Here is a 22,844-nt window from a genome sequence, read left to right as displayed (position 1 = left end):
TGACATATTTCTGGGTTAAGTTTGCAGATACTGGGTTGCAGAGCAAGACTGCTGCTAGAAAGGATGCTACTATGAACATTATGATTTTTTGTGTGTAAAGGTTTTATATTTTTATAATGTAAAGTCTATGTTTCCTTTATGATTATTCTTTTAAAAAGGGACTTTTTTCTGGGGAAGTACCTGAGAACAGACATTCTTCTGCATGTTTTCCTAATCAGGTTTAAGGATATTTTTTGTCTTTTGGGGATTAATTTCAGCGCATAGCCCTTGTTGTGATAGGAGACACTATCTTGCAAGAACACTAACAATTTCTTATAACTGTATTACATTCTCGTATATTGTATGTGATTTGGAAAGGAGAAACCTAAACCATTATTGACTGATTTAGACTATTTCAAATATAGGTGAATTCTTTTTTTTTAATTTTTTTTTCAACGTTTATTTATTTTTGGGACAGAGAGAGACAGAGCATGAACGGGGGAGGGGCAGAGAGAGAGGGAGACACAGAATCGGAAACAGGCTCCAGGCTCTGAGCCATCAGCCCAGAGCCTGACGCGGGGCTCGAACTCACGGACCACGAGATCGTGACCTGGCTGAAGTCGGACGCTTAACCGACTGCGCCACCCAGGCGCCCCAGGTGAATTCTTATTAGAAGAAGCAAATGTAGATTGAGTACTTGATCTAAGCTCGAAAATGAGATAATCCCGGCCCTCATGTATAATCTAGTAAGAAAGATGAGGCATAGGGCACAATTCAGAGGAATAAATGATAAGCTAATGTATGAGTAAAAGCCAGAGGTAGTTTCAAAAAATGTGCTGACACGTTGAGAACTGCAAAGTATTAATCAGGGCGAGCTTCCTTTGAGGTGACGTTTGAATCAAGATGAAAACAAAATGGGGAATGAGGTGAACACAGAGTGACAAATTGCTTGGTACAGTGACACCGCTTGGTCCTTCCAATGATGCGGAGCAAACCCACCTCGTCTCTTGACCGGGAAGAAAAGACTCTCTCTCACCTAATGGAGGAGGAATCCTTTCTTCGGAGGGACGTGGTTCTGCATCAAGTGTCTTACTTGAACTTCAAGAAACAAACCAGTCTTTAACTGCTCGTATTTTAATTGCAAGAATTTTAAACTTTCAGTTCCAGTCTGTGGGGCAGTGGAACATGAGGAGGTGGTGACCGCAGGAGCAAGGTTTATCTAAATCAAGGACAGGGATACAGTTTTTCTCGGAGAGATATCTTTCTGATCTTCAGATTTTGAGACTTGAGCTAATCCTCCACGATACAGAAGAGGCAGCAAGCATATTTCCTGAGGGACATTAATCATCACCAGAGTACATATCTGTGATCCCAAAAATGAAATATGTGAAGACAGAAAGAAGACAGGGAAATGGTACCTGTTGTAGCAAAGTGGAGGAAGGTGAGGCTTCAGTGTCTACAGAGGGGCACTTCTTTGTGAAGCAAGCTGATCTGCTCTCAGGATTCCAGAAAAACTTGGAAGGCAGAAGTGGAACTTAGGACTGAAAGCAAAATTGACAGTTCCACCCCCACCCCATGCAGCCAGTGACTGTCCTTCTCCACCCAGGAAATTAGGGCCTTCCTCTCTGAAGAGCTTAAACCAGCAGGCTCTGGTTAAAAGAGGGGCACTGAAGGGGAGATGAGAGAAATTAATAGAAAGTCTGCATTCTGAAAGGCGAGATCCCTACCTCTCTATTTCCAACCAGCCCCTAGAACACTGCCGGTTAGTGTTATACACAATAACCAGGGAACAGGAGGATTCTTCTGTTGAGAAGCCGAATGGCCACAGAGGAAAGAATTATAGACACTGATATTAAAAATCTCCCACTGGATAAGATGGCTTCACGTTCTGTCACCCTACCCTAAAGCCCACTGACATAATAAACTACTTAGCCAGCAATGACCAATATTCAGGTAGCCACAGAATGTAAATAGAGATCTTGATTTAACCACACACTGAAATACTAGTAGTTACACTGAGAAGCTGGAGATGGGGTCGGGGATAGAGGAGTGCCATTTTTCATTATTATGCCTTTTGGAACTATAGGACTTAAATCATGTGCCATTGCATTAGCTATGTTAATTAAAAGAAACCACTCCCCGTCGTAGAGATGGGATCTGGGGTTGCTCCTTTAACAGCATGGTAGCTGGCCTGTGATAGGCACTCGATAAATACTGGGTATGAATATGAGTCATGATCACTCTTGTGTCGCTCCTTGAAGACGCCATGTCTTTCGGAGCAAGTTTTTATTCCTTTCTCTACCCACCACTTGAGTCCCTGAATGCATTGTATGTCTCCACTAGACAGTTTGCAATTTCTGAGATATTCTGTTTTATATAAAATAACTTGTCTTCACACTGTTATGTTTAAGTATGGAGTTGAAGGTGATGCTAAGGTTATACAGTAAAAACATGCTCTGGTGGTAAGAACCTTTAACACCTTGTCATTTCTGTGTGTTCACCTCTCTAGATCTGAAATAGCTCAGCTCAGTCAAGAGAAAAGGTATACGTATGACAAACTGGAAAAGTTACAGAGAAGAAATGATGAATTGGAGAAACAGTGTGTCCAACATGGGAGACTACATGAGATAATGAAGCAAAGGTAATAAGGATTTAATAATCAACTGACATGCCGTATATTAAAAGGGGGTTGGTTCAAAAACAGGATGGGAATCGATGTGGAATAAATAGAATTCATGGTCACCGTGGTACTCAAAAGACATGCTTGAAATCCAATACTCTTAAGCATTAATGCTTTCTCAACTTAAGTTGTTCTTATGATACACAGAAGGGAGAGCATATCCCCTTTTTACTGTTCTAGAGACATAGAGTTAGGTTTAAGAGAGAACTTTGTAGGAAAACATCTACCTTTAAGGTCTAAGTCGGTAACTTAATATAGAGGAATTTCATAGAAATTAGGCTTCACGTGTGTTTTGTGAGATAAGACATGTACAAGGCCCAAGAAGGTTAAATATCTTAATCAGAGGTTTCACTGGTAGTGTTGCTCGAGTCAGGATTTGACTCCACACCTCTTGGTTCTTCCTGGTGGTATCACTTTGAGCAAGTTACTTGACCTCTCTGAGCATCGGTTTCTTCATCTGTATCTTGGGGCTAGTAATGGCCAGTTTGCAGCTTGATATAAAGATCAAATGTATGTAAAGCTCCCAATGGCCACCCACTGAATGGCACCAATGATATTGACTCCCTTTTTCCAGATGAAGAAACACAAGCTCAGAGAGAGACTAATGGATTTGCTCCCAGTGGTAGGTTGAGTAAGAGGTAGAGTTCAGACTTGAAGCCTGATCTTTTGAGTCCAAATTCCTTTCCATTTGTGCACTATTATTTTGTAATAAACCCAGCTCCTTATCATTTCCTGTAAATGTTTGGTTTATAATTTCTATATAATGATGGATTCCCCATGGGAAAAAAACTCAATAATGTCCACCACACGATGAATTGGTTGCTGCCGATTTAGACTCCACATGGCAATCCCATGTGTAACGCGACAGCCAGCTTTTCCAGTGGTTTTCTGGGCCCCCAGGTCCCCATTCCTATCCCACCTCCCTGATACCCCACACCTTCTCTGCTTCAAAAGCAACTGTTGATATAATTGAGAGGAAAATGCAAATGCTTGTAGACTCTTTTTATTTTGTCTGTTAAATTTAAAGTCAACATAGAGCCTTTGGGGAGGGGGTAGTTTACAATTTTGATCACTTTCTCCATTGAAGAAAAGAAAGGGAGTCAGAAAATGGCACCGCCTTTTAGTCACCAAAATATTAAAATATGAGTGTTTTGGGAAAACATTAATTGTTCATTTATTTACTGATTAAAATATTTACTTAATCTCAGACACCGTTCTAGACCAGACTAAAATATTTTAGGTTTTGTGGGCCACACGTGCTTTCTCTCACACAGTTCTTTGTTTCATTTCTGTTTTTGTTTTTTTAAAAAATAAGTTTTTTTAACGTTTATTCATTTTTGAGAAACAGACACGGAGTGTGAGCAGAGGAGGGGCAGATAGAGAGGGAGACACAGAATCTGAACCAGGCTCCAGGCTCTGAGCTGTCAGCACAGAGCCCAACATGGAGCTCAAACTCAGGAACTGCAAGATCATGACCTGAACCAAAGTCAGACTCTTAACCAACTGAGCCACTCCGGCACCCCTCTGTTTTGGTTTTTTCCAGCCTCTTAAGAGAGCAAAAGCTTTCTTAGCTGGAGGGCCAGCAAATCCCGCCACAGGATTTGTCCTGCCCCTTGAGCTACAGTGTACCCCATACTAGGCAATCAAGGCATCTTTCTTGTTTTTTTCTCCCCTAAATTTGTATTCGATTTCACAACATGCACTCACCCATGTTATCTCACCTTGAAACAAACCTGTTTCTATCTGTTCTAAGCTGTTACTATCATCCATTTCCAGATGGAGAGAACTAAGGCTCAAAAAGAAACAGTTGCCGGCTAAAGGTCAGATGGCAAATTAATCATTCATTCATTCAACAAATATTTATTGATTGCTACTGACTGTCGTGTTCTCCACCACATGCTGGGAATAAAACAGTAAAGTAAATATAGTCCCCAGTGTCATGGAATTTACAGACTTACAGGGAAGATGGATATAGACAAAAGACTTTCACAAATATCTAATTAGTCGTGATAGCAATTAGTTCTATGAAAGAGAAATGTACTTGGTAGGTAAAAGCACATCAAATAAGAGGGCTTAGCCTGATCAGGAAGAGTTTCAGTGAGGAAAATGGTACTTGAAATGAATCTGTAAGTGTCGGGATAGGGGTGTCTAGCTTTCTAGAATAGGAGTTGGCAAACTGTGCCCCAGCCCACAGCCCATTGTGTGTGGCTTATCCACGTGCTATCTGTGCTGAGTCAGACTGTGCTATAAGAGGTGAGTGCTTGAGTCAGACTGTGACCTACTGGCCCACGAAGCCTAAAATATTTGCTCTCTAGTCTTTTCCTAAAAAAGTTTACCAGCTCCTGTTCGAGGGAAAAGAAAACTGTAAAATTGAACATCCTGAGGTAGGACTCCTGAGGAAGGAAAAAAATGTGTGTGTTTAACAAAGGGAAAGAACAACACAGGTGAGGTTGGAGAGGCAGGTGAGCGCCAGACCTAATGGCAGGGCCGTTAAGTTTTTATTACAAACCTTTAGCTTTATCCTTTTAGTAAAGAGCAGAAATAATTAAAAGTGTTGTTGGTTTTAAAAGAATGATGTGATCAAATTTCCATTTAAAAAATAGCATTCCAGGGGCACCTGGGTGGTTCAGTCGGTTAAGGGTCCAACTCTTGGTTTCGTCTCAGGTCAAGATCTCACAGGTCGTGAGTTCTAGCCCCTCGTCAGTCTCTGTGCTGACAGTGCAGAGCCTGCTTCGGATCCTCTGTCTCCCTCTCTCTCTCTCTGTCCCTCCCCTGCCCCCAGAATAAATAAACATTAAAAAATCAGCTTTCTAGGTCCTGAGTAGATCATACGTTAGAGCAGAGCCACAGTATTTACATGAGCTCCAGTTAGGGAGCTCCAGGAGAGGTTAGTGATAATGGCTTGGACTTGATATGATGGTAATAATGATGGACAGAAGTAAAGAGATTGGAGAAACGTGTAGGAGGTGAAATCAACAGGACTTAATAATTGGTCGGCTCTGTTGGGTGGTAATGGGGGACATCAAGGATAATACCCATATTTCTGAGTTGAGCAATGGGTACATAGTGGTGCCACTTAGAGGACATGCTCAAAAGAAGCAGGTTTGCAGTGGAGATGGCTTGGTTTTGGGAGGAGACCAAGTGTTAAGTTTGACTCTGTGGAACTCAGCATGCCAATGCCTCATCCAAATGGAAAGGTCAGATAAACAGGTGGCCATAGAGACTCAGCTTAGGGGACAGGTCTGGGCTGGCGATGGAAGTCTCCATTGGCCCATCGAGGATATTTGAAACCTTGGGAGTAAATGATGTAGTGGATCGCCTAGAGGGAGAATACAGTAAGAAGGAAAAAGGGCTTGCTGGACCCTAAAGAACATGGGTATTTTCAAAGATAAGGTAGAGGTTGGTAAAAGACTTGAAGACAAGTAACCTGGGAAATAAGTGGAAAGCCGGAAGAGCATGCTGTCATGTGTTCTGAGGGATGCAAATGTCTCAGGAAAGAGGAGGGCTCGACCAGATGTGCTGAGTGATTGAGTGACTCAAACTATCCAGTGGACTTGGTGACGTAGACACGGCACTGGTCACACGAACATAAGTATTGTTGGTAGCAGTGTATGGCAACCCTATTGGGCTGAAAAGTTAGCATGAGCTGAAAAACTGATACAGCAAATTTGAGCTGCTTTCTCACGAAGTCTGTCGGCAGAGGAGAGTGGGAAGCATTGAGGAAGCAAGAGAGACAGACCAAACAGTGGGGGACAGGGAAATGGATGAGGAAGGACATTTTAAACAGAGAATTTTTGGTTTTAGGTTGGAGTAGATGTGAATGTATTAAATTCTAATTGTCAAGTTCATTAAAGTTGTGGAGTCAGGAAAGTTACATTTTCCAGGTGGTGATTTGGAATCCCTGGCGTCCACAAAGGCAGTCTAGGGAATTCACGTTAAAGACAGCAATGGCACTTTTTTCTGGTTATGTTTTAAAATAAGTGTGGATTCCCATATTTCACTGCAGAAAATAGAACCACGGGAGACCTCCACAGTGTTTGCAGAGGGAATAAGCTGACAGCCAGTAGAGACCCACTAGGTGCACGCGTGTGCTGCCCTGTGGTCAAGTGTTGTGTTACCAACAATAGCTAGCAATCCTGGGGGCTTTGTCAGTTATACAGGTTTACATAGTTTTATTTTCTTTCTTAAGGTAACGTGTAGCTTACATTACATACATAAGAACCATTGACCAAAGGCCTGAAATGTAACAAATTAATAATGAGTCTTAAATTGGTAATTCTTCTATAAACTACCTCCAAATGATCTTTACCAAATCTATTATGTTGTATTTTCCTAATAGAAATTTTATTCCTTGAAAATCAGTGTTAAAAATAGGAAATGGGGATGGGGGGGGGGCGCCTGGGTGGCTCAGTCAGTTAAGCGTCCGACTTTGGCTCAGGTCATGATCTCGTGGTTTGTGAGTTTGAGCCCCATGTCGGGTTCTGTGCTGACAGCTTGGAGCCTGGAGCCTGCTTCAGATTCTGTGTCTTGCTCTCTCTCTGACCACCCGCCCCACCCTACCCCCCCCCACCCCCATTCACGCTCTGTCTCTCTCTGTCTCAAAAATAAATAAAATGTTAAAAAAAAAATAGGTAGGTGCGCCTGGCTGTCTCAATCAGTAGAGCATATGACTCTTGATCTCAGACTTGTGAGTTCAAGACGCATGTTGGGCCAAGAGCTTACTTAAAAAAAAAAAGAAAAAGAAAAAGAAAGTATTGATTTTTATCTAATCTGACATTTCAATTTTGGGTAATTAAGACTCTTCACTGTTTTCAGCAAAGTACCTGAAAATAGAAGCCTGAAATCTTAATTTGTCATTTAAAAGCAAAATAAGACAAAATTTGGCAAATAGAATCCAACAATATTTTATTTTTTTAAACTTTTGTCAGACTTCTATAAGCCTTTTTGAAAAAATGTTTATTTTATTTTTGAGAGAGAGAGAGAGAGAGAGAGAAGGGGAGAGGCAAGGAAAGAGGGGAACAGAGGACCCAAAGTGGCTCCATGTTCACAGCAGAGAGCCTGATGCAGTGCTCAAACTCATGGACTGTAAAATCATTACGTAAGCCAAAGTCAGATGCTTAACTGACTGAGCCACCCTGGCACCCCCAACAATATTTTAAAAGAATTATACACTACATTGAAGTACGATTTATCATTGACGTGTGTAAGACTGGTTTAACATTCAAAAATCAGTTAATGTAACCCATCACACAAATGGGCACATGATCATATTAATAGACACAGAAAAAAGCATTTGAAAAAATCCAACACCCATTCATGATAAAAACTCACAGAAAACTAGAAGTAGAGGGGAACTTCCTCAGCTTGATACAGAACATGTACAAAAAACCTAGTGCTAATATCATACTTAATGGTGAGAAATTTGAAACTTTCCCACAAAGATCAGATATGAGGATATTCCCTTTCACCCCTCCTTTTCAGCATCACACTGGAAGTTCTAGCTAATGCAGTAAGACAGAAAAGGAAATAAAAGGCATAAAAACTGGGAAGGATGACAGAAAACTGTCTTTGTAGATGACGTGACATCTATGTAGAAAATATGAATGAATCAACAAAAAATTACTGGAAGTAATAAGCAGTTATAATAAGGTTGCAGGATACGAGGTTAATATATGAAAATTAATCACTTTTCTAAATACCAGCAATGAACAACTGGAATTTGAAATTAAAAATTCAACACCATTTATATTAACAATTAGAAATTAAGTACTTAGGTATAACTCTAACAAAATATGTACGAGATTTATATGAGGAAAACTACAAAGCTCTGATGAATGAAATCAAAGAATTAATAAAGGGAGAGATATTCCATGTTCATAGATAAGAAAAGTCAATATTGTCAAGATGTCAGTTTTTCCCAACCTGACCTATAGATTTAATGTAATCCCAATTAAAATTTCAGTGATTATGTGGGTAGTGGCAAACTACTTCTGAAGTTTGTATGGACTGACAAAAGATCCAGAATAGCCAAGACAATTTCAATATAATGAAAGAGAGGAGCAAAGTTCGAGGACTGACTCTATCTGACATCCAACTTACTGGAGTAATCAAGACAGTGTAGTCTTTGAGAAAGAATGGACAAATAGATCCATGGAACGGGACAGAGAGAACTAGGCTCAAATTAATATAGTCAAATGATCTTTGATGAAGGAGCAAAGACAATACGACGGAGCGAAGATAGCTTTTTCAACAAATGGTGCTGGGATAGGTGGACATCCACGTGCAAAAAAAAAAAAAAAAGAAAAAAGAAAATAGTAAATCGAGTCACAGATCTTACGCCTTACACAAAAATTAACTCAAAATGGATCACAGACCAAAATATTAAATTCAAAACTTTGAAACTCCTAGAAGATAACCCAGACGACCTTGGGAATGGTGATGACGTTTTTAGACACAGCACCAAAGGCGTGATCCAGGATAGAAGTAATTGGTAAGATGGACTTTATTTAAGTGTAAAACTTCTGCTTTGAGAAACATGATGTCAAGAGAATGAGAAGAGACAAACCACAGCCTGGAAGAAAATATCGCGTATCTGATAAAGGATTATTGTCCAAAATACTCAAAGAACTCTTAAGACTCAACAGTAAGAAAACAAACAACCCAATTAAAAAATGGGCCAAAGACCTTAGCAGACACCCCACTAGAGAAGAGATACAGATGGCAAATAAGAAAAATGCTCCAAATCATATGTCCTCAGGGAAGCGCAAATTAAAACTACAGTGAGGTACCACTACATACCTGTTAGAATGGTCAAAATCCAGAACACCGACACCATCAAATGCTAGCAAGGATGTGGAGCAGTAGGAACTCTCATTCACTGCTGGTGGGAATGCAAAATGGAAGACAGTTCGGCAAATTCTTACCAAACTGAATGTATGGTGCGGCAGTCATGCTTTTTGGTATTTGCCCAAAGAAGTTGAAAACTTGTGTCTACCCAAGAACCTATACAGAGATGTCTATAAGAGGCTTTACTCATAATTGTCAAAACTGGGAAACAAGTAGGGTATCCTTCAGTAGGTGCATGGATAAAGTGTGGAACGAGCAGACAGTGGAATGTCACACGGCGTTATAAAGAAATGAGCTCTCAGGCCTTGAAAATACATGGAGGAACCTTAAATGTTTATTGCTAAGTGAAAGAAGCCAGTCTGAAAAGGCTACGTGTTGCATGATTCCAACTGTATAACATTTTGGAAAAGACAAAATGACAGAGGCAGTAAAAAGATCAGTGGTTGCCATGGGTACCAGTGGGGAGGAGAACATAGGATCTCTAGGGCGGTGAAAATACTCTGGATGATACCCTAATAGTGTCTGCATGTCTACATGTCATTCTACATTTGTCTCAACCCATAAAATGAAGAACACCAAGAATGAACCTAATGTAAACCGTGGACTTGGGGGTGATTGTGATGTGTCAATGTCCATTCATCAGTTGTAACAAATGTGCTGCTCTCTGGGGATGCTGATAGTGGCTGGTGGTCTACACATGTGTGGGGACGGGAGGGTATATGAAAAGTTTCTGTGCCTTCCCCTCAGTTTTGCTGTGAGTCTTAAACTACTCTCAAAAAAAAAAAAAAACAGACAATAGACAAATGAAGCAATAAGAGTAACAGTTGAATTTTGCATTAAAAAAAACAAGAATCCTCAAAAATATCATGTAGCTATTTTTGTAGGTTTTTGATTCTTATACATCAATTTAATTTAAAATCTACATTTTAGAGAACACTTTGTTCCTAAAACGTATTATGTTACTGGCCAATTGTGCCTTTTTGCTTATATAATTAATTCATTAAGAATTTAATTTATGTACATGAAATAGCTGGCATTATTTGTTACATAGGAAAATTATTTTTAAAAAAATTTTTTAACATTCATTTATTTTTGAGAGACAGAGAGCACAAGCAGGGGAGGGGCAGAGAGAGAGGGAGACACAGAATCTGAAGCAGGCTCCAGGCTCCGAGCTGTCAGCACAGAGCCCGATGTGGGGCTTGAACCCACAAATTGTAAGATCAGGACCTAAACCGAAGTCAGATGCTTAACTGACTGAGCCACCCAGGTGCCCCAGAAAATTACTTTATTTATTTTATTTTTTTATTTTTTAAAATTTACACCTAAATTAGTTAGCGTATAGTGCAACAATGATTTCAGCAGTAGATTCTTTAGTGCCCCTTACCCATTTGGCCCATCCCCCCTGCCACAACCCCTCAAGTAACCCTCTGTTTGTTCTCCATATTTATGAGTTGCTTCTGTTTTGTCCCCCTCCCTGTTTTTATATTATTTTTGTTTCTCTTCCCTTACGTTCATCTCTTTTGTCTCTTAAAATCCTCATGAGTGAAGTGATATGATTTTTGTCTTTCACTGACTGACTAATTTTACTTAGCATAATATCCTCCAGTTCCATCCAGGTAGTTGCAAATGGCAAGATTTCATTCTTTTTGATTGCCAAGTAATACTCCATTGCATATACATATACCACATTTTCTTTATCCATTCACCCATCGATGGACATTTGGCTATTGTTGATAGTGCTGCTATAAACATGGGGGTGCACGTGTCCCTTCCAAACAGCACACCTGTATCCCGTGGATAAATGCCTAGTAGTGCAATTGCTGGGTCGTAGGGTAGTTCTATTTTTAGTTTTTCTGAGGAACCTCCATACTGTTTTCCAGAGTGGCTGCACCAGCTTGCATTCCCAGAAAATTACTTTTATTTAACTTTTTATTTTGAAAAATTTGACCTACAGAAAAGTTGAGACTTCCTGTATGTCCTTCACCCCAACTACCCCCAAATGTAAGCATCTGAAATAACCACGGTTCAGTTATCTGACCCAGAAAATTAGCACTGATGCAATCGTAGGAACTAATCTCTAGACCTTATTAGAATGTCACTAGTTTTCCCCCTAATATTCCAGTTCTGGTCGAAGATTCTATGTTGCATGTAGTTCTCTTTAGTAGTCTCTCTCTCTCTTTTTTTTTTTTAAATGTTTTTTGTTTTTGAGAGAGAGAGAGAGAGAGAGAGAGAGAGAGAGAGAGAGCAAGCAGGGGAGGGGCAGAGAGCAAGGGAGACACAGAACTGAAGCAGGCTCCAGGCTTCAGCTGTCAGCACAGAGCCTGAAGCGGGGCTCGAACCCACAAACCGCAAGGTCATGACTTGAGCCGAAGTCAGATGCTTAACTGACTGAGCCGCCCAGGTGCCCCTCTTTAGTAGTCTTTGGACACTTAATAATTTCTCTCGTGTGGAAAAACCTGATCTGTGACAGTGCCTCACTTTGGATGAGAACTGCCCCGTCTGTGGAGTGGCTGTCAGTGTGGGTTTGTCTGAGTTTTCCTCATCGTTAGGCTGAGGTCGGGCATTTTTGGCATGAATCCCACAGGGTTGTGTCCTCAGTGCATCATGTTGAGGGGAACGAGCCGTCACCATGTCCTGCCACTGGTGGTGTGGACTTTGATCACTTGGTCGAGATAGTGTCTGCCAGATCTCTCCGCTCAAGAGAAATTATTAAGCATCTTGTGGGGAGATAGGTAGAGACCATGCAAATCCATTTCTCATCATATTTTTTAATAGGTGATGTTTCTTAGGACATTTTCAGGTTCAGGAAAATTACTTTAAAAATAAGCCTTATATTAAAAAGTTTTAATGTATACCTATCCCAAATACAATTTATTACTTTAAAAATCTCTCTTAATCATACCATATAAAAACTATGAAATCATTTCACTGATTCCTAAGGGGGTTCACAAAAGTATGTATTTCTGGAAGGGGTTTGAGAATCAGATGAATTTGGAGATTTCCAGGACACCAAGCTTGAGCCAGGATTAATCCTGGACCAGGAGTGGGTCACCTCTTGCATTGCGCAGAGGTGGCTCAGAGAAGGATATGAGCTTATGAATGTGGCTTCCCAGATAGGGTCCTGGTAAAGTGAGCTGAGGCCAGAATTGGCTTATTCTCTGTTTATCGGGCATCTACTTAGTCCCAGTCACCACTCGAGGCTAGGGGGTACAGAGGTGAAAAGGGTCTACTCCCTCTGCCTCTCTCCCCTGGTTGCAGGCTCCCTCTGTTTGGGCTGATGGGGGGCAGAGAGCTCCAGAGTGGCATCACAGACCATCTCCTGGGAGGTCCCTCCTGCTGTTCTCATGTCTCCAGGAGCTCCACAGGCAAGAAGAAGGGGTATCTCGGGGGACTCACCTCCATTGGCAGCCTGGGCAAGAGTCGGTTGTCCTGGAGTGTTTGTTTGATCTCTTGTTCTGACTTGTGTGAATCAGAAGTCCATTGATGTTGGCTTTGGGTCTATAGTCATACAGCTTTTCCTGTCCCTGAGGAAATGTTTTGAGTTGATCTTCCCTCATTTAGAAGACTAATCAACTTACAAACCTAAGTGCCCTAGGTCATGATGGCAGAAGATTGACCCAACATCATAGGACCATTCTGCAGTTCTCAGGGGCAGTTTAAAATCTATTACGTGGAAGTTTTTTTTTTTTATTAATTTTTTTTTCAACGTTTATTTATTTTTGGGACAGAGAGAGACAGAGCATGAATGGGGGAGGGGCAGAGAGAGAGGGAGACACAGAATCGGAAACAGGCTCCAGGCTCTGAGCCATCAGCCCAGAGCCCGACGCGGAGCTCGAACTCACGGACCGCGAGATCGTGACCTGGCTGATGTGGGACGCTTAACCGACTGTGCCACCCAGGCGCCCCCGTGGAAGTTTTAAAAGTACCAAGATTTAGTTTTTATAATCAAAACAATTTATTGAGAATGCTAACGCAATATTCCACTGGCTTCCGCGCCTTGCCAATCTCCCAGGACCCCACACAAACTCAGGTAGTTTGACTTCTGATGATCTGGGGGCGCAGGGCATGCAGTTACTGATGTCTCATTAGTGTTGCCCTGAGGTCATCTGGGTGTTTAATGCTGCTGTTCTTGCTTTCACTTGTAAAATGCTCTTCATTTAGCTTCATGGTAGTTAATTTCATTTGTCCTGAGTTGTTTTGTTAACCTCCCAGGGTTCCATATTGCGTACTTGCTCCGGCAGCGTATTGTCTTCTCCATAACTGTGTTTCAAGTCCGGTATGAATTGTAATTCAGAGTGAATTGTCTGCATCTGTCTTGCTAAAGCAAATGTATGTATAATCCCCACCTCCCATCTCCTCCCACCCTCACCAATTTGCTTTAGAGAGGCACTGCTTTGGCGATGTGCTGCTTGGGAATCTGTATTTTTTGGGTAACTGACAACATACTGTTAAAAGTAAATCAACATAACTCCTGTGCTATTTTAGATGTATTTATATACCATTATTTTGTAATATAAAATTATAGAAGATGATAAGTAATCCATATGGTGCTGAGAAAGAAGCTGCATCCTGTTTATTTTGAAATGTTTCTTGGGTATCTCTAGCCTTCATGTTGCTGGACCATGGAGATGTGGGGAATTAGGTAGGCTGCCTCCCTAGAGGGTCTAAGGACAAACGATCTGAGAGTATTGTGTAGAGGAAAGGAGGAAGCTACGAAAACCAGGAACAACTTAGAAAACTTGACCCTTTCCCCCCAAATTATACCAAAATTATGAGCCAGTTGGGGTTAGCCAGCAATCACTTTAAAATCCAATTATTCCATGTATTATTGACAAGTCCCTAAGAGGGCTGGAAGCCAGGTTCGATTATATTTTAATGGGAAGACCTGAAGTCAGATTGCTTTCCTCCCAATAACAGAGGAGGTTGTAACTCCAGGAATTAGAATTCTGATCCGGGAGTGGATAATACGTTATTTAGAGCAGCCTGTCTAGACACTACAATTGGAAGAAGGCAGGCACTGTCATAGCTGATCACCTGAGAATAGATGAAATGGAAAGATACCCAACAAAACAGAGTAAGGAAGTTGCCACAGACGTTTTAATATAATTCACACATCTTTCTAGAATAGGCCCAATACCCAAGAAAAGGGGGGAAAAAGCCTCCCTTTCATTTATTCATGAAATCTTTTTTGAGTCCTTATCATATAGCACTGATATGCTTTGGATAAATCACTCGACAAGCAGACAGATATCCCTGCCCTTCTGGGACTTATATTCTTTAAGCTGCCTTCAGGTTCTAGTCCTCTGCTTGTAAGACCTAAAACGGGAAGTAAAGAGACAAGTGTATGGTAGTTAAGAGCATGCATCCAAGTACCAGACCCTCTGGGTTTTTCTTGTTTGCCACTTCTTAGCCATGTGGTCATGAGCAAATTCCTGAAATCTTACTTTTCATCATCCTCACTCCCTCACTTCCTTCATCTGAAAAATGCAACCTTATAGGAATGTGATCGTTGCCTAAAATAATCCATGAAAAGTCTTTAGAATGGTGCCTGACACAGACTTAGTGCTCAACAAATGTTTCGCACTATTATTCATTCAATATCCTCTGTTCAACATACTTATCAGCCCATTAACACACGCCAGGCTCTCTTCCAGATTCTGGGGATGGGGATGGAACAAGAACTTCAGAGGCGAACATTCTAGAAGGTAGTTTATTTACATTATGGGTTAAAATGGCTCTCATGAGCTAGTCTGTGAAATAAAATACCATGTTTACGTAAATATTGTTTCTATGGGGAAATCCCTTCTGAATCTCCAACAACTGGTGTATGGAGAAAAATCTTGGACCATACCTGGGATATGTCTAAGGTTTTCTAAGTGAGAGTATGTGAATGTGTGTGTGTTTATGTGTATACGTGCTCCATTCAGTGGTGGAAGTGTTCAGTATGAGCCCCAAATAAAATTTCAAAAGGGATACTTGTTTTAAAAAGTCATATTTTCAGCATAGTTGGGAGTGAGGAGGACAAATAGACAAACAAACAACCAAACAAAAAACTAACAGATTTTAACTTCTATTCCTGGGAAGGAAATTGTTACAACGTTTAAAAATTTAAAAATAAAAACTCTAAGAACATAAAGCAGTAGGAAATAGCTAATGCCATTTTGGAGACAAATATTTTAGCAAACCAACCATTATAAGCCAGTTATAATATTTTTATAATGTTTATTATATTATATTTTTTCACAATTAAGTCTGGATACTGAAAAATATTCAATTAAAAATAAGTACTAAACATATGTTCAAATTGTACAAAGAACCACTAGAGGTTATGTGCACTGAACACTCTTTGGACAGAGCCTTTGCTAGAAAGAGCAGGCAAATTTCTGTTCTGACATTACAGGACAAAAAGTGTATTTCCATGCTTAAAATCCCTACGCATTTCTTCCAACGTAAACCGCTTTGAGTGAGCTCACTCTTTAGAGCCAAATTTCTGTCTCTGGTTTTATTGTTTAGGTAGACTGAGAACGTCTCATGAGCGTTTTCATTACCTTAACCCTATGATTCAAAAGTTAATTTAGTGCTGGAGTGCCTGGGTGGCTCAGTCAGTTAAGCGTCTGACTCTTGATTTCAGCTCAGGTCATGATCTCATGGTTTGTGAGTTCGAGCCCCACATCGGGCTTTGCACTGACAGTGTGGAGCCTGCTTGGGATTCTCTTTCTCTCTCTTTCTCTCCCTCCCTCCTCCCCTCCTGTGTGCTCTGCCTCTCAAAATAAATAAATAAACTTAAAAAAATTTTTTAATAAACAAAATTTAATTTTGTGCTTTTAAGTTAAGTAGGATCTATTTTTAATATCAGTAGTCATGTTTGTTGCTTTGCTGTGAACTAGAATTTTAAACATTGCATGTTAAATATGAAAACCTGTACTAGATTGTCTGGCTTGAGCTCTATTTTATATCTTCTGGCGTATTAATATATCCTTATATTTAGTAACATTTATTAAGCATTGAGCATACAAAAGCAAAAAGCCATCATCTCTACCCTTAAGGAGTTTCCAGACCCACAAGGGAAGCACACGGTAATCCCAGTGGAATAATCTACTCTAATACGATTAACCCAGGGTGCTCTGGGAGCACGTCAGACTGGCACCTTACCCAGGTTTGGAGGGACAGGGTACAGTTCTTTAGAGAAACAGTTCCTGACTGAATCCTGGAAAGAGGTAGAAGTAATCTTAACCGAGAAAAAGGAGTACGTGTGTGAAGGTCCTGGGGGTCAAGGAGAACATGGTCTCTTCAAGAACTGACACCATGGCTTTAAAATCTAAAGGGAGACTGAATAGTAGATGAGGTGGAGGAAGTAGGCAGAGGGGTCAGGTCTTCCCATCCTCTCCCTGTCTCTCCTCCTTCAGGACCTCTGCTTACACATTGATTAGACCATCTGATGGTGGCCCGTAGCTCTTGGGTATACCATTCTAGACTCTCTCCCCCATCTTTGTATTTCACTTGGGATCATTTCTGTTGGCCAGTCTTCAAACTTAATGATTTTCCCAGTCTGTTGAGTTCCTTCTGCCAATAGGCCCATCACATGTATTCTTTATTTCTGATGCTTTTTTGTTTGTTTGTTTGTTTTTATTTCTAGCCTTTCTATTAGACTGTCATCATGGCTTATGATGGGGATGGGGATGGGATGGACTTCATAGGAAGGCTTCCACAGGGTCAGCTCCTTTGTATGCTGGAGCTGATTATTAAATTTTTAGAAATGTGTGAGGCATTTGACATCATGTTGGTAGTTTTATTTTTTTTAATATTTTATTTATTTTTGAGAGAGAATGTGAGTAGGGGAGGGGCAGAGAGACAGGGGGACAGAGGATCCAAAGTGGCTTCTGTGCTGACAGCAGCAAGCCTGATGTGGGGCTTGAACACATGAACCGTGAGATCATGACCTGACCTGAAGTTAGACACTCAGCTGACTGAGGCACCCAGGTGCCCCCGTGTTGGTAGTTTTAAATTGGCTGTGGCAGAAGGATTCACATCACAGAAATCGGCAGACGTGAAAGAGGACCTCTTCTCTCTCCCCATCCCCACCACCCCCGAGAGCTGCATTTCAGACATTTGTTATCACACCATGATGGATTTGCTTCTACCCCTCCCTCAGTAACTGTCTATTCCTTGGTCCCTGTGCACAAGGTTTCCACCCATCTTCCAGAGGAAGATAGCTTTTACCTCTCACCTTCCCCCAGGACCTTTTCCTCAGGTTTCTTACCCCTCATCCAGAAGCTTGAGGCTTTTGCTTTGTATGACAAAAGAGTCTAGTTAGGGGGCAGGGTTTTGTGTTTGTGCCCCAGCTGGAGAGGTACAAGGGGAGCTCTGTGGTCTCCTCTCCTGCCCCCCATCTTTCTTGTGAGCATCCAATGGAAGGAAGCCTGTGGAGAGGTCCTTGACAATGAGTGCAAATCCCTTTTACCCTCCTCTGTCTGGGACTCATGGGGATTCTAGACTGTTAAAGAGGCCATACTCTAAGAGTCCATTAAAATCTTCACCTGCTTTCCTCTTACCTACATTTATTGTGGCCACTGCTCTTTCCCAGTCTCTTCCAAAGACAAAATAGCTCAAAAGTTTCTGTCTCTCCTCAGAGCGTCATATCACCTTTTGGAATTGAGTTCGTGTGGTTGTCTAGTGACCTCAGCCCTGGTTGGCTCAAGAAAAGTTATGGTTTTATTGATTATCTAACTTTTTCCTCGTTGTTAGGGTAGATCTGGAAGAGTCTTTCTCTTGAATCATGTAAAAATGCCTGGAGTTTATCCTGAGCACTGTTGAAGGATTTTACATCGGGAAAGACTGTCTGTGATGTCAACTTTTTGAATACGGTGATGTTTGTCTCACACTTGCAAAGCCAGAGTGGCCCCCTGAACACTTTCTGCTCAGCATTTCATATCCTTAATTTTGTACCTTGTTTCTATTGCCTGAGTTCATAGATTGTTTTCGCTAGTATTTTTCTTGCATTATGAGATGATTTCCATTTCTATGACTTATTCCTCTGGTGTGTATTTCTCTCTATCTGTTTTTAGATATATTAATTAACCAAGTGCGTGATATCAGTGAAGATTTTGCCAATCCCTTCATTTCCATTGTTTTTGAACCTAAGCAAGAATTAAGGGCAGATGTTTGCTTGCTGCTATCCCAGGACAATGAGTGAGGGAAAGGAAGGTGAGGCATGGAAGAATGGAGAACAATGTAAGACGATGTATTATCATACTGGTGACTGTTTCATAATAAACCATAGAGACACAACCATACAGATGCTTCTGGACAAACCTGTTACAAAGAAATTGCCTCCCAGTAGCCCACTGGAGGGAGGAAAAGAGAGCGAGTTTTATCTGTCCAGGTTCTGTCTCATGTCTCCCGTGGGTCCAGAATTTTCCCCATGGGAGATAATTCACCTGCACTTTGGACTAAATTAACCAGTCCTTTTACAGCTACCTCAGAAGCCAGATCCTAAATTCTAGGGTTTGACATGGCATTTGACTCTGAGTGGCAGGAGGAGCCCATGAGTTGAGATGTGGGCAGTGTGCCTCAGTGGCAGACCAAGATGGCCACCATGGGACCAGTGGGCTCGAGGGCAGCAGTGAGGTACTGAGAGCCCAGGAGAAGGTGGCACCAAGAGACGCTGATTGATACACCTGTCAGGGGTAATGACATTACATAGTGTCAGCCTCAAGGCCAGCCCTTGAGAGAGACTTCATTATGTGCATTCCCTGTACCCTCTGCTGCTTCTTCTCTTCCAGACCGATCCATGACCTTTCACTGACTATGCTCATTCCTGCAAATGTGTCTTTGGTTAGGTGTCTTTCATTTTCTTTTCTTCACTTCTCCTCCTGGAATCTCTACCTTGGCTTCTTTTCCTTTCCAGGCAAGACTGAGTGCCGTACTCTCTGGATGCCTGAGACTCTTCCTCAGGACAAGCTCCATGACATACCGCACCCAGAGACCGCTACTCCATTCCTCTGGGACCCTACAGCAGTCAGTAGTTATTTCTATTTTTCTTATTCCTTCATTTTTTCTTCATTAATTTGCAAGCTTACTGCAAATAGGTTTCCTGTCTTCTGTGGAAACAACAAATTATCATAAGGAAAGGACAGTGGCTAGGGAGCAGAAGCTCGGGGTTTATGTCACCTGCCAACATAGGATTTTGGACAGGCTTAAGTAAGCTCTTTGAGCCTTAATTTCCTTATCCGTGAAATGGGGATTAAAGACCATGTAAAATAATTATGAGGATCAAATCAGATCCTAGGTATGAAAACTGGGGGAGGGGGAAACTCTGCACTATATAAATATAGCATTATTATAAGATCAGCTGTCTTACAGTCATGGTGTCATGGAATCCCAGTGCGTCTTAGGCAGTTGGGACTTGGTGATCTCTGACACAAGACCGTAGTTTTGTAAGTAAAGCAGCAGAGAGGCCGTATGGAATGCAACTATTAGATCAGTACTCTTAAGATAGTATTCTTGTCTTCTGTGTTTTAGAGGGGCAAACTGAGACTCCTAAAGGTTATGTGACTTACCATGGTCACCATTGTCACTTAGCTAATGCATAGTGGTAGGGCCGATCTAGAAATGCAGGGCCATCCAACACCAGAGTTCATACTGCAGTACCTCCGCAAGGGTCCCCCACCAGCCAGCATCTGAGCTAGGGCTGGTCCCCAGGACCCTGGAGTCCTGAGCTGTGAAGTTCCCTGGCAGATTTCCCCATTCCAACCTGTGAGTGACAGTGTGACATCTAAAAGTCAAATTCCCTGCTAGGGGCTCTTCAGGCTGATGTGCCTAGAGCTCCCCCCACACCCAACCTGTTACAGCAAGACTAAATGAGTTTTTGAAAAGATTTTTTAATTACCAGTGGAGCATATGGTGCATAGTGGTTAAGAACATGCAGTTTCTGAAGCCTTCTGCCTGGGTTCTAATCCCAGCCCCACTGCTGAACAGGCTGTCACTCCTCTTGGGCAAGGCACTCCTCTCTCAGTGACTCAGTGTCCTCATCCATAAAAGGAGGGGAGAATGTATCCCCCACCGCGCCCCGCCTTGGGTTGTTCTGAGACTGACAGGAGCTTCAGGTCTGCTGCTGCAATGTATGTTTTTGTTAAAGAAAATAATTCATTCTTGGGTCTTATTTTGCAATTCCAATTAAATAGTAGGCCATCGCTAACTAGAAAATAAATCAAAGGAAAAGAAAAACCCAAAATAGCAGGCTTCCCTTGAACACTAGCTGGGCTCTGCTGATGAGATGGCCGAACCTTCCATTTTCTCAGGAGATACTCAGTTTTAGGCTGCTTTTTGTGGGGTTGTGTTCCGAGGCAGACCTGGCTGAGGCAGGGTGGTTTATCTGCTGGTCGGAGAGCTCACAGGGCAGTCTCAGGAAGAGCTGGAGCCTCAGCGTGGCAGGCAGGACTCGTGCATTTGCAAGCCGGACGCCCAGCCCCTTGGGCACCAGGCTTTTGTGCTCTTTTAGCTCTGATGTTGCACAAAAGATTGCAATCTAGAATCAATTGAACATGATGAATGGACTCCTTTGTGGGATTCCTTGTTGTTTTTAACATTTCTTTGGTAATTTTGAACAAAATAACTTCGGAAGTGATTACACAAGGAACAATGTCTTTAGACCCTTTAAAGCGTTTTCCTTTGTTTAGTTGAACATGTACATTTAGGGGGTAAAGCAAGTTCATGCATTGTTCTCGCCATGCATAACATGCAGACTGCTCGCTGGCGGTGGAAATGTAACAGATTTAAAGAGCATGTTTGGTTTTCTGATAATATCCTGATGATATACGGTGATTTTCTGGGCCTTTGTTTTCCAGAAATTAATTGGTTAAAAAAATTGTTACTCTCCTTGAAATGTTTGTGTATGTATGAACATGATAAGCAGAACCATTTTCTCCTTATCATCCATGAAAAGTATGCGACAGTTTAAAAAGCAGGTATTTTAACGTTTATTTGTTTTGAGAGAGAGAGAGAGAGAGAGAGAGAGAGAGAGAGAGAGAAAATATCCCAAGCAGACTCCATACTGTCAGGAGCCCAACATAGGGCTTGAGCCCACAAACCATGAAATCATGACCTGAGCTGAAATCCAGAGTCAAACACTTCATTGACTGAGCACCCAGTAAGGAGCGGGGATTTTAAAGGCATTTTGTAGAAATATAGAAAAGCAGCATGAAAGTGACTTTCGAGTCACTCTCTTGCACTAAATGCAAATTGTTAGTGTTTATATGCTAGACGAGAGAGAAAGTAGACATCCATCCAGCTGATGCATTGCCTACTCTAGCTGCTAAGTGGAGCTCACCCAGCCCTCTGCAAATGTGGGCATGGGAGAAAGGATGGGTGTTAAATATGCCAAATGTGTGGTTCACACGGGGCTGCTTTCCCGCCAGTGAGGGCTACTCACCTGCCCCTTCCTTCCCTACCTTCCCCTTGTTTGTCTAGGACTCCCCTCATTTTTACATTATTTTTCCTCTCTCCTGGTTCAGTTGCTTTGCCGCAGCTCTTCATACACATGCAGTGAAATGGTGTGCCCTGGGTGTGGCATTTTATTGGAATCCATATTGTTAGGGTGTATTTTCCAAAATTTGAGACAGCTAATCATGAAACAGGGAATTTTAATCAACCATCCAGTGGCCAGGAAACTCTGTGTCCTTAAAAAAAAAAAAAAGTTATAGGAAATGTGAACATTGAACTATCTTAACATTGAGGTTGCTCTTTCTGGGCTCAGTTATAAAAAGAAATGCCTTATATTCAGCTTAATTCTTTACCATCATAGAAATTTTAGCATCATAGAAAAGTTTGATGAATAAGAGAAGAAATTTTTAAAATTTTTTTAAATGTTTATTTATTTTTGAGATAGAGAGAGAGACAGAGTGTCAGCAGGGGAGGGATACAGAGAGAGGGAGACACAGAATCCAAAGCAGCTCCAGGGTCTGAGCTGTCAGCACAGAGCCCGGCGTGGGGCTCGAACTCAACAAACCGTGAGATCATGACCTGAGCCAAAGTTGGATGCTCAATTGGCTGAGCCACCCAGGCACCCCTAGGAGAAGAAATTTTTATCACTGACCCAAATCTCAATCTATACTCTGCACTATGCCCTAGAAAGGATGGGTGTTAAAGATAATATCTATAATATCTGTTTCTATGTCTAGATTAATAGTGCCAGCTTTCCGTTGCAAAAAGAGGCTCTTTGGGGAGCAAAATGATTAAAACTTTGTATTGTCAATTCCTAAAATATCTCAAATAGATAGCAGTTTAAATTCATGATGGCTTATAGCCAAGATATAAGTTTGGCTGTGTAGTAAATAGTTCA

The 22,844-nt window shown here is 41.5% G+C and overlaps 1 protein-coding gene across 6 annotated transcripts in view; it reads left to right on the top strand.

The window, feature by feature from the left end:
- The window catches only part of SDCCAG8 (SHH signaling and ciliogenesis regulator SDCCAG8), a 249,215-nt gene that overhangs the window by 168,108 nt on the left and 58,263 nt on the right, over positions 1–22,844 (top strand). For 4 of the 6 annotated variants that reach the window (XM_047840473.1, XM_047840472.1, XM_047840471.1 and 1 more), the window contains one exon: positions 2,489–2,620. The exons of 1 other annotated variant lie outside the window; for it this stretch is intronic. In XM_047840473.1, the coding sequence (XP_047696429.1) occupies positions 2,489–2,620 (132 nt within the window). Of the gene's footprint in view, positions 1–2,488; positions 2,622–22,844 lie in introns of those variants that run through there. One more of the 6 variants, XM_047840474.1, reaches the window with a different exon arrangement.

This window comes from Prionailurus viverrinus, chromosome F1 (assembly GCF_022837055.1).
Source record: "Prionailurus viverrinus isolate Anna chromosome F1, UM_Priviv_1.0, whole genome shotgun sequence".
NCBI classification, from domain to species: domain Eukaryota; kingdom Metazoa; phylum Chordata; class Mammalia; order Carnivora; family Felidae; genus Prionailurus; species Prionailurus viverrinus.
The sequence above is the reverse complement of the archived record's forward strand: the minus strand, read 5'-3'. Positions and strand labels throughout refer to the sequence as shown.